Genomic DNA, 12,885 nt, shown 5'->3' with positions numbered 1-12,885 from the left:
AGATTATCTGGTCATTATCACATTGCTGTTTGTGGGAGCTTGCTGTGTGCAATATACTGCTGTGTTTCCTACATTACAACAGTGACTCCACTTCAAAAAGTACTTCATTGGCTGTAAAGCGCTTTGGGACGTCCTGAAAATCGCTAAAGTCTTTGGGGGAGCAGTTCGGTTACTTTGCGCCTCCTGTTGGCGCCCTAAGAGGGCGCTAATGGGTCACAAAGTTACTAGCGCCCGGGCGCGGTGATGTTTGCGCCGCTCGCAAAAATGACCAGATATTTTGTGGCGGCGCTAAACACTATTGCCACGATCTCCTGCGTCCGCAGATCGTGACGCCAATCGAGTGTGCAACACCCTGGATGGGATATTGAGTGGCGCCCCCTGCCTTACCGCCTGCCGCTAGCAACGACAGGTTGAGGGGAGCGTTTTGCAGTCAGGAAGGGACTGGGGGAGCGCTATTTAAAGGCTACCGCTTCCTGCCTTTTTTTGGCAAAGTTTTTTCACCACGCATCCTGAGTGAGAGAGAGAGACTTCTGGAGAGATTCAACGCTGTGTGAAGGAGTTTTGGGTACTGAGCAGCACTTTGCAGGTTAATTTTGATTTGACCTTCCTTGTATCGATTTAGAAGAGACTGTGGGGGCTGCACTCTGAGCTCTTTCCCTGGGTCTCTCCATTGTTCTTTCCAGCAGATTTGATGTACAGGTCTCTCCAGGTCGAGATTCAAGGCTGCAATGAGCAGGGTGTGGATGGAGAGCAAGATCGACCCTCCCCTTTAAGAACTGGCCGGCGCCAGTGTGTCTTTGTTCCATTGCTGACTGACATCACACGAGCTTCGCCAGCGCTCTGAGGTAGCGCCTCGCTCCTCGGCTTTTGCGCCTTAAGAGAGGTGTGTAGCGCCTGATTTAGCGCTCCAATCACCTCCAGGGGCGATAGAAGCCAAGCTTGCAGTCAGAGGCGATAATTAGCGCCAGGCGCTAAACATTGCGCCCCAAGCGGGGCGATACCAAATTTCTCCCCCTTTCTTTGTTTCAAAGCACGTGTGTCTAACTACTTCCTGCTGCCAGCTGGTATATGAGTAAGTTCTACCCTTCAGAGTGCAGGCTGTAACCAATTCTGATGCTGTATCTATATATTTATATTCTTGGTCAACCTTCTCCCTCTCTTCCGAATGCACTTCCTTGTGCTGGGATACAGTTCAACAGACACAAGACACCTTTTGCTAATCACCCATTCTTCATCAAAGCGCCGAGGCGAAGAGTATCACAGGCTATTTGACTGTGGGGGGCATCACAGCCAAGCCTGACTGTCGGCACCCAATGTTCACATGCTTGTGCTTTCCAGTAGGGGGTGCCATTGGAAGACAGTCCAAAGAGGGACCCCCCCCCCCCCCCCCCCCCCCGCCTGATTTGTGTCCTTTGTAGCCCAGGGGCCGATTATGACACCAGCCCCACTGTCCTGGCTGAGATCTGCCGATTCAGCAGAGCCCAGGTTACAGACCCCCCTCCTCCATTCTAAAAAGTCAGAACTGTCACAGAGCTGGTGACTGACACATTTAAGCAAAGGCTTGGAAATGGTTTGTTCACAGTGTTCCACTTGGCCTGGGACTGGATTGCAGCAAATGCAGTGGGAGAAATTCAGCACCAAAATGTGCAGCAGTTTTCTGATCATTTCCAGGATTTATATAAACGCAATCCTGAATACCCTTCTTTCCAAATTCATGTGTTTCAAAAATAAGTTTCTGTACATGTGTCTATACAAAGGGACATTGAAGCTGACCGTTGCAGGATTTCACGTCATTTGCAATGAGCTGCAATACCGCAAAGCCCCTGATGGCGGTGCTGCTGACACGGCAACAATAATGTTCAGCGGCGCCACCTGCCGGCCGTCAGTGGTACCGCAGCTTTTGAATTTGCAGCAGCGCCACAAACAGGCTTGTTGTAGTAGTGCAGCCCCAGTGTCGAAATGATCTCATACATTTGATCCTAACTTCTCACCATTTTAGAAAATACTCTGCTCTGTCTTTCTTAGGTCCAAAGTGGATGACCTCACATTTTCCTACATTGAGCTCCACCTGCCACAGTTTTTCCCCTCACTTAATCTATCAATAAGAACATAAGAAATAGGAGCAGGAGTAGGCCATTCGGCCCTTCGAGCCTGCTCCGCCATTCAGTGAGATCATGGCTGATTTTCTGTCTCAACTCCATTCACTGGCCCTATCACCATATCCCTTGATGCCCTTACTAGTCAGAAATCTATCAACTTCTGTTTTGAATATACCCAATGACTGAACCTCCACAGCCCTCTGAAGAAATTTCTTCTCATCTCAGTCCTGAATGGCCGACCCTTTATCCTGAGGCTGTGGCCCCTGGTTCTAGACTCCCCAGCCAAGGGAAACATTCTCCCAGCATCCACCCTATCAAGCCCTGTAATAATTTTGTATGCTTCAATGAGATCCCCTCTCATTCTTCTGAATTCAAGAGAATACAGGCCTAGTTTACTCAATCTCTTCTCATACGACAGTCCCGCCATCCCAGGAATCAATCTCGTGAACCTTCGCTGCACTCCCTCTATGGCAAGTATATCCATCCTTGGGTAAGGAAACCAAAATTGTACACAGTACTCCAGGTGTGGTCTCACCAAGGCCCTATATAATTGGAGTAAAACTTCTTTACTCCTGTACTCAAATCCTCTTGTAATGAAGGCCAGCATACCATTTGCCTTCCAAATGGCTTGCTGCACCTGCACATTCACTTTTAGTGACTCATGGACAAGGACACCCAGGTCCCTTTGAGCATCTGCATTCCCCAATCTTTCACCATTTAGGAAATACTCTGCCTTTCTGTTTTTTCTACCAAAGTGGATAACTTCACATTTATCCACATTATATTCCATCTGCCATTTTCTCGCCCACTCACTGAGCCTGTCGTGATCTCCTTGAAGCCTCTTCACATCCTCTTCGCAACTGACACTGCCACCTAGCTTTGTATCATCAGCAAATTTGGAAATGTTACATTTAGTCCCCTCATCCAAATCATTGACATAGATTGTGAATAGCTGGGGCCCAAGCACCGATCCTTGCGGTACCCCACTAGTCACAGCCTGCCATCTTGAAAAAGACCCGTTTATCCCTACTCTTTGTTTTCTGTCTGTTAACCAATTCTCAATCCATGCTAGTATATTACCCCCAATTCCATGTGCCCTAATTTTGTTCACCAACCTCTTGTGTGGGACCTTATCGAAGGCCTTCTGAAAATCCAGATACACCACATCTACCGGTTCCCCTTTGTCTACTCCACTAGTTACATCCTCAAAGAACTCCAATAGGTTTGTCAAACAGGATTTCCCTTTCATAAATCCATGTTGACTTTGCCCAATCTTACTATTAGTTTCTAAGTGCCCAGTTATTGCATCCTTTATAATAGATTCCAGCATTTTCCCAACTACTGATGTGAGGCTAACAGGTCTGTAGTTCCCCATTTTCTTTCTCCCTCCTTTCTTAAATAGCGGGATTACATTTGCTATCCTCCAATCTGCAGGAACCGTTCCAGAATCTATAGAATTTTGGAAGATGACAACCAATGCGTCCACTATTCCAATGGCCGCCTCTTTCAAAACCCAGGATGTAGGTCATCTGGTCCTTGGGATTATGTCCATTTGCAAGTTCCTGCTCTCATCTGCAGTATTTACTGTCCCACCTAACTTGGTGTTGTCGGCAAACTTGGATATACGGCTCCATCTTAAGTCATTTGTAAATATAATGAAGAGCTGAGGCCCCGGTACAGGTTCCTGGGGTCACCACCTGTCACATCCTGCCAATTTGAGTACATAACCATTATTCCTAATCTCTGTTCCTGCCTCTTAACCAATTCCCTACCCGTGTCAATAAGTTGCCTCCGATTCCATGCGCTCTCATTTTGTTAACAGTCTCTTATGTGGAACTTTGCCAAATAAGAACATAAGAAATAGGAGCAGGAGTAGGCCAATCGGCCCCTCGAGCCTGCTCCACCATTCAATAAGATCATGGCTGATCTGATCCTAACCTCAAATCTTCTATCACTCTGCATCCACCCGAACCCATGTGATCTCCCGGGAGAGGCGAAAAACCAGATAAAGACCCAACGGCCAATTTGGGAGAAAAAAATCTGGGAAATTCCTCTCCGACCCATCTAGGCGATCGAAATTCTTCCAGGAGATCACTGTCCCTATATTTTCTACAGTACTTACCTTCTGTAAAGGCGATCTCCACCCCAGCCAGGAACAGGAATAAAACCATCTCCTGAAATCTAACAGAATTAGAACACAGTAGGAGCAGAACAAGGCTACACGGCCCCTGGGCCCACTCCACTACCCACAGGGCCATGACCATTCCGAACCCAGACTCATGTCCAATTTCCTGCCCGCTCCCCGTAACCCTTAATTCCCTTTACTTCTAGGAAACTATCTATTTCTGTTTTAAATTTATTTAATGATGTAGCTTCCACAGCTTTCTGGGGCAGCAAATTCCACAAACCTACCACCCTCTGAGTGAAGAAGTTTCTCCTCATCTCAGTTTTGAATGAGCAGCCCCTTATTTTAAGATTATGCCCCCTAGTTCTAGTTTCACCCATCATTGGGAACATCCTCACCGCATCCACCCGATCAAGCCCCTTCACAATCTTATATGTTTCAATAAGATCGCCTCTCATTCTTCTGAACTCCAATGAGTAGAGTCCCAATCTACTCAACCTCTCCTCATATGACCACCCCCTCATCCCCGGGATTAACCGAGTGAACCTTCTTTGTACTGACTCGAGAGCAAGTATGTCTTTTCTTAAGTATGGACACCAAAACTGTATGCAGTATTCCAGGTGCGGCCTCACCAATACCTTGTACAACTGCAGCAATACCTCCCTGTTTTTATATTCCAACCCCCTAGCAATAAAAGCCAACATTCCATTGGCCTTCTTAATCACTTGCTGCACCTGCATACTAACTTTTTGAGTTTTGTGCACCAGGACCCCCAGATCCCTTTGTACTACAGTACTTTCCAGTTTCTTGCCATTAAGATAATAACTTGCTCTATGATTTTTCCTGCCAAAGTGCATAACCTCACACTTTCCAGTATTGTATTCCATCTGCCAAATCTCTGCCCACTTACTTAGCCTGTCTATGTCCCTTTGCAGGTTTTTTATGTCCTCCTCACTCACTACTTTCCGTCCCATCTTTGTATCATCTGCAAACTTTGATATGTTACACTCGGTCCCCACCTCCAAATCATTAATATAGATTGTAAAGAGTTGGGGACCCAGCACTGACCCCTGCGGAACACCACTAGTTACTGGTTGCCAATCTGAGAACGAACCATTTATCCCAACTCTCTGCTTTCTGTTAGAGAGCCAATCCTCCACCCACGCCAGAATATTACCCCCAATCCCGTGATTTTTTATCTTGAGCAATAATCTTTTGTGTGGCACCTTGTCAAATGCCTTTTGGAAGTCTAAATACACTACGTCCACTGGTTCCCCTTTATCCACCCTGCATGTTACTTCCTCAAAAAACTCAAGCAAATTTGTTAAACATGACTTCCCCTTCATGAAACCATGCTGAGTTTGCCCTATTAAATTATGTTTATCCAAATGTCCCGTTACTGTCTCCTTAATAATGGACTCTAACATTTTACCAACCACAGATGTTAGGCTAACAGGTCTATAGTTTCCAGCCTTCTGCCTACTACCCTTTTTAAATAAGGGTGTTACATTAGCAGTTTTCCAATCTGCCGGGACCTTTGCTGAGTCCAGTGAGTTTTGGAAAATTATTACCAATGCATCCACAATCCCTACTGCCACTTCCCTCAAGACCCTAGGATGCAAGCCATCAGGTCCAGGGGATTTATCCACCTTGAGTCCCATTATTTTACCAAGTACCACTTCCTTAGTGATTTTAATTGTATTTAGTTCCTCTCCCCCTAGAGCCCCCTGTTTGTCCAGTGTTGGGATATTCTTAGTGTCCTCTACTGTAAAGACTGATACAAAATAATTGTTCAGTGTTTTTGCCATCTCCATGTTTCCCACCATTAATTTCCCGGTCTCATCCTCTAAGGGACCAACATTTACTTTAGCCACCCTTTTTCTTTTTATATAACTATAGAAACTTTTACTGTCTGTTTTTATATTTTTTGCTAATTTACTTTCATAATCTATCTTCCCTTTCTTAATCAATCTTTTTGTTATTTTTTGCTGTCTTTTAAAGACTTCCCAATCTTCCATCCTCCCACTAGATTTGGCTACCTTATATGCCCTTGTTTTTAGTCGGATACTATCCTTAATTACTTTACTTAGCCACGGATGGCTATCTTTTCTTTTACACCCTTTTTTCCTCAGTGGAATATATATTTTTTGGAAGTTGTAAAATAACTCCTTAAATGTACACCACTGGTCATGTACCGTCTTACCCTTTAATCTATTTTCCCAGTCCACTCTAATTAATTCTGCTCTCATACCTTCATAGTCTCCTTTATTCAAGCTCAGCACGCTTGTTTGAGATCCAACCTTCTCACCCTCTAATTGAATATGGAACTCAACCATGTTATGGTCACTCATTCCAAGGGGATCCTTTACTAGGACATTTTTAATTAATCCTGTCTCATTACACAGGACCAAATCTAAGGTTGCTTGCCCCCTGGTCGGTTCAGTTACATACTGCTCAAGAAACCCATCCCGAATACACTCAATGAACTCTTCCTCAAGGCTGCTCTGCCCAATTTGATTTGTCCAGTTAATATGATAATTAAAATCCCCCATAATTATAGCTGTTCCCTTATTACAAGCCTCAACTATTTCCTGATTAATACTCCGTCCAACAGAGTTGCAACTGTTCGGAGGCCTATAGGCTACACCCACTAGTGTTTTTTTCCCCTTATTATTCCTTACCTCCACCCAAACTGTTTCACTATCCTGCTCCTTTGACCCAATATCATTTCTCTGTATTATAGTGATTCCTTCCTTTATTAACATAGCCACCCCACCTCCTCTCCCTTCCTGCCTGTCCTTCCTGATTGTTAAATAACCTGGTATGTTTAATTCCCAGTCATGGTCACCCTGCAGCCATGTTTCTGTAATGCCTTCAGGAAGTCCATATAAATAACATCCATCGACACTTCCTTATCCACCGCATTGGTTATCTCTTCAAAAAATTCAACAAGGTTTGTTCGACATGATCGACCCTTTACAAATTCATGCTAGCTCTCTCTGATCAGTTCCTATTTGTCCAGCTGCTCAGTTCCTCTGTCCCTAAAGGTTCCAAATTTCCATCAGCAGGCATGTCATTTGGATCCACTGTCGACCCCAAAAAGACTCCAGCTAATCCCCCCAAGGAGAATCACCATATGATGGCGCAGTATTTCTATATTGCACATGGCTAAAGTATTAAATGAGTACTTTGCATCTGTCTTCACAAAGGAAGCGGATGAGGCGAATGTTGCACTAAAAGAGGAGAGGGAAGTTATGGACAGGATAGTAATAGACAGAGAAGATGTACTAAAAGAATTGGCATCACTGAAAGTGGGTAAGTCACCTGGTCCGGATGGAATGCATGCTGAGTTACTGAAAGAAGCAATGGTAGAAATCGCAGAGGCATTGGTCGCAATCTTTCAATCCTCACTGGATACAGGAGTAGTGCCGGAGGACTGGAGGGTTGCTAATGTTGCACCACTATTCAAGAAAGGGGAATGAGATAAACCAGGAAACTACAGGCCAGTCAGTCTAACATTGATGGTGGGGAAACTATTGGAAACCATTATCAGGGACAAAATAAACTTTCATTTTGAAAGGCATGGGTTAATCAAGGAGAGCCAGCATGGATTTGTTAAAGGCAAATCATGTCTGACTAACTTGATTGAATTCTTTGATGAAGTAACAGAGAAGGTTGATCAAGGTAGTGCAGTGGATGTTGTGTATATGGCCTTTCGGAAGGCATTCCACAAAGTGCCCCACAGGAGACTTATTAAGAAGATGGAAACTCATGGAATTAAGGTGAAAGTAGAGGTATGGATACAGTATTGGCTCAGCAACAGGAAGCATGGGACGGTGGTGGATGGCTGTTTTTCAGACTGGGGGGTGGTTTGCAGGTGTTCCCCAAGGGTCAGTTTTAGGTCCATTGCTCTGCAAATTTTATAAATGACCTAGACTCGGGTGTAGGGAGCAGCATTGTAAAGTTTGCAGATGATACGAAACTTGGTAAAGTAGTAGATAGTGATGAGGATAGTTATAGGCTTCAGGATGACAGACAGGATGGTGAAATGGGCAGAAACACGGCAGATGGAGTTCAGTGCAGGGAAGTGTGAAGTGATGCACTTTGGGAGGACCAATGTGGAAAGACAGTTTACAGGAAGCTCTCGTTTAAACGGCACCTAAATATCTGGAATTCTCTATTAACCGGCAAAATTCTCACTCCGAAAACAACACCTCAATAACCGGCAATGTTGCCGAGTCCGAGTCTCCCGCGGTGGCCGAGTTAGTCAGTGGGGGTAGTTCTCCAAACTGCCACTACTCGGCTTCTTGGCGCTGTCGGACGTCGGAACACCTCAATAACAGGAGTCTGACTCTCCCGCGCTGCCGGTAGTCTCTTCCGATCCGCCATTTTTCTGTGTGTCTCTCCATCTTTGGTGACTACCCAATTACTGTGTACTGCACATTTCTTGATTTTTTTTAAATTTTTGTTTGTTAAAAGTAGCCTCGGTAGATAACCCTCTCCGTCATCCAGAATTTTTAATCAACCGGCAACACGCCGGTCCCGTCGGTGCCGGATACCAAAGAGTTTCCTGTACTATAAATGGCACGATTTTGAAAAGTGTAGATGAGCAGAGAGGCCTTGGTGTCCATATACACAAATCTTTAAAGGTGGCAGAGCAAGATGATAAGGTGGCTAACAAAGCGTATGGGTTGCTTGATTTCATAAATAGAGGAATAGAATATGAAAGTGAAGCGATCAGGCTAGAACTTTATAAATCACTGGTTAGGCCTCAGCTGGAGTATTGGGGACAATTCTGGGCCCCACACTTCAGGAAAGATGTAAAGGCCTTAGAAAGTGTACAGAGGAGGTTTACCAGGATGTTACCGGGGATGAGGGACTTCAGTTATGAGGAGAGGTTGGGAAAAGCTCGGATTGTTCTCCTTGGAACAGAGAAGGTTAAGAGGCGACCTAATCGAGGTTTACAAGATGATGAGGTTTTGATCGAGTAGAGAGAGAAACTATTCCCTCTGGCGAGTGGGCCAATAACCAGAGGTCATTGATTCAAAATCATTGGAAAAAGATCCAGAGGGGAGATGAGGAGAAATGTTTTCAGTCGGAGAGTTGTCGGGACCTGGAACGCTCGACCTGTAAAGGCGGTGGAAGCCGATCCCATCAATAATTTTAAGAGGGAGTTGGACGGGTTCTTGGGGATGAGGAACTTAACAGGGTTACGGACAAAAAGCGGGGGCGTGGGACTGAGCACGACTGCTCTTTCAAAGAGCCGGCACAGGCTCGATGGCCCGAATGGCCTCCTCCTGGGCTGTGAGGTTCTGTGAGCCTGGGACATTCGAGCTGTAATACCACAATGATGCCTGTTGGTGGCGCCATTGTATATCCAAGCACTGCAGTACCACAAGGCTCCTGCCGGTGGTGCTGTTCACCACCAATAACCACAGCTTGCACTGGTCTGATGCCAGCAAGTTGTGCACATATTGTGTAGAATGGGCCTATACCCTCTGGAGTTTAGAAGAATGAGAGGGGATCTCATTGAAACATACAAGATGCTGATGGGGATTGACAGGGTAGATGCTGAGAGGTTGTTTTCCCCTGGCTGGAGTGTCTAGAACTAGGGGTCACAGTCTCAGGATAAGGGGTCGGCAATTTAGGACTGAGATGAGGAGGAATTTCTTCACTCAGAGGGTGGGGAATCTTTGTGATTCTCTGCCCCAGAGGGCTGTGGAGGCTGAGCCTTTGAGTATATTCAAGGCTGAGATCAATAGATTTTTGGACTCTCGGGGAATCGAGGGATATGGAGATCGGGCGGGAAAGTGGAGTTGAGGTCGATGATCAGCCATGATCTTATTGAATGGCGGAGCAGGCTCGAGGGGCCGTGTGGACATAAGAAATAGGAGCAGGAGTTGGCCATTCGGCCCTTCGAGCCTGCAAACGGCCGCAGCAGGGCGCGAGCGTGCAATTTTCTGATAACATCAGGATTTATATTGAAGTCATAACACGTTATCCATTAGGCCACGCAGCCACTGCGCCTGGCCTACTCCTGCTCTTATTTCTTCTGTTCTTATACCGGAATAACCAGTTAATGTTTTTGGTGAGGTTGTTTGAGGGACAAATGTCGATGAGGCCATCATCTCTTCTTCGAATAGTGTCATGGGATCCATGAAATGCAAAAACGTTCCATCTCCTCAGCCGTAACATCCCTCGCCCCGAGTAGCACAAACATTCGTGCCAATCTGAACACTGCCATGCATTAGAAGCTCTGGGAGTGCAGTTCCCCAATCTCCAGGGTGCGTTGCTGCCCCTCTCTCTAACTGACGCTCCGACGTACTGTCCGTCGTGGCTCAGTTGGCAGCACTCTCGGCAATTGTTCCCTTGAATTTTCTGGGTGCACGTCCCCTTGAACGGACTGCGCGGCCCATTCAAATTCCCGCGCATGCACATTTTATCTATTTAAAAGCTGGCGCTCTGGACCTCCAGGCAGCTGAGCGGACGCGCAGCCCAACATGAACATTGTTATCACCTCCGAGTCAAAGGGTCGTCGTGGGTTCCACGCCAGAGACTTGCGCAGAAAAATCCAAGCTGACTCTCCCAGTGCGGCACTGAGGGAGTGCTGCACTGTCTGAGGTGCCGTCTTTCGGATGAGACGTTAAACCGAGGCCCCGTCTGCCCTCTCGGGTGGATGTTAAAGATCCCAAGGCACAAATTCGAAGAAGAGCAGGGGAGTTCTCCCCAGGATCCTGGGCCAATATTTATCCCTCAACCAATATCACTAAAACTGATTATCTGGTCATTATCACATTGCTGTGTGTGGGAGCTTGCTGTGCGCAAATTGGCTGCTGCATTTCCTACATTACAACAGTGACTACACTTCACAAAGTCCTTCATTGGCTGTAAAGCGCTCTGGGACATCCTGAGGGGGTGAAAGGCGCCATCAACGGACTGAGTAGAGTTTACCAGATTAGGGGGAAATTCTGGGACTGGGATACACTCCAGCAATTAAATCCTTTGTAATCCTGGGCTACAGTGGGGGTGGGGGGTTTACATTATCCCGGGAATGAAAAGTGAATCCCACTGAATATTCCGTATTTTATACCATCCTATGTGTTTTTTCTTCCTCTTGACAGTCCGACACCTATGTATCCTCCGACATATCTGGAGCCTGGTATTGGGTAAGTGCCAGAAATGTGATAATAGCTCGCCGGTCAGCTGGGTGGGGCTTGTGGGTCTGGGTGACACAGATCAGGGAGATTCCAGCTTTGAATCAGAGTCTGTGCTAACAGGCCTGAGTGCCCATTCTACATATGTCAGTCGAGGGCAGCGCGTATCACAAGCTATTCAGCCGCGGAGGTCAGCACAGCCAAAGCCCTGATCCTTTCCTCACCCAGCGTCTACGTGCCTGCAGTCTCCAACAAGGGTCACCGGAGGCCCATCAGGACAGGAGACCCTGGCAGAGTTCCTTACCCAACAAAAGTCTATCGGATCTCAGTCTAGAAACTTTCAATTGACCCCCAGCACCCACAGCTTTTTGGGGGCGAGAGTTCCAGATTTCCACCACCCTTTGTGTGAAGAAGTGCTTCCTGACATCACCCCTGAACGGCCTGGCTCTAATTTTAAGGTTCTGCCCCCTTGTTCTGGACTCCCCCCACCAGAGGAAATAGTTTCTCTCTCTCGACCCGATCAAATCCCTTTATCATCTTAAACACCTTGATTAGATCGTCCTTTAATCTTCCAATATCAAGGGAATACAAGACAAATTCATGCAACCTGTCCTCGTATTTTAACCTTTTTAGCCCCGGTATCATTCTGGTGAATCTGCGCTGCTCCTCCTCCAGGGCCAGTATAACCTTCCTGAGGTGCGGGGCCCAGAACTGAACGCAGTGCTCGAGGTGGGGTCTGAACTATCAAAGTATTTATTGATTTCTTCTCCAGAAGCCAGGAAACATCTTGACATCAGCTATGCTCAATTAATTTGGAACAAGCTAATGTAAATAAAGGCGAGTGACTCCGTGATCCGCTCACTGCCGCATAGCCCGGTGACCGTACGCCATGGTCTTGTTATTCTCAGAGGCAGCAGCACATTGGAACCTCGGCTGGCTGAATCGCCAGCTTGCCCTGCGAGAGGAACATTGCCGCACCAAGTCCTGAATCTTTGTTATCTGGTTCGCTGTCAGGATTGGTGGCAGCCATTTTGAAGCCTGAGGCCTAACTGTGACCTTCTTCGCAACTGAAGGTGGCATCGTAGAACCGAGGGCTTTCTTGTCGAGGAAACAACCTGATTGGTCAGCAACAGGCAGCGCCCCCGCCCACCCCCCTCCATCCTGCCCGAATTCATGAGCTTCCCTAACAACTCGCGTTTCCACAACACACTTCACACACCAGAAGGCCCCTCAAAACCGTGGTTGCCAAGCAGAAACGGAGAAGGGAAAAGTGGAGAGTTGTGGGGAGGGCGCCAAAGGCATGGTGAAAGACGGGGGTTTTTAAAAGCAGGAAGAGTGTTGGTAGAGTGGAGGCAAAGAGCTCCACAGGGGCTGAATGAGCAGCCATCAATGGGGGAGCAGAGGGAACAGTGAGTGGCGAGGAGTGAGCGGTGAGGCAGCAAGAAATCACACGAGGCAAGGCCATGGAGGGATTTGTAAATGAGGATGCAGTTCTGAAGCCAGCTTG

At 46.8% G+C, this 12,885-nt stretch overlaps 1 protein-coding gene across 6 annotated transcripts in view; it reads left to right on the top strand.

The window, feature by feature from the left end:
* The window catches only part of LOC147113283 (LIM domain-binding protein 1), a 105,563-nt gene that overhangs the window by 70,210 nt on the left and 22,468 nt on the right, over positions 1–12,885 (top strand). For 4 of the 6 annotated variants that reach the window (XM_085994174.1, XM_085994175.1, XM_085994173.1 and 1 more), the window contains exon 3: positions 11,346–11,390. The exons of the other annotated variants lie outside the window; for them this stretch is intronic. In XM_085994174.1, coding sequence (XP_085850300.1) covers positions 11,346–11,390 — 45 coding nt within the window. The remainder of the gene's footprint in view (positions 1–11,345; positions 11,391–12,885) is intronic. 6 annotated transcript variants of the gene reach the window in all.

This window comes from Somniosus microcephalus, chromosome 8, assembly GCF_052327205.1.
Source record: "Somniosus microcephalus isolate GS21.2 chromosome 8, FLI_Smic_1.0, whole genome shotgun sequence".
In the NCBI taxonomy this organism is placed as follows: domain Eukaryota; kingdom Metazoa; phylum Chordata; class Chondrichthyes; order Squaliformes; family Somniosidae; genus Somniosus; species Somniosus microcephalus.
This window is presented reverse-complemented; position numbering and strand designations above follow the sequence as displayed.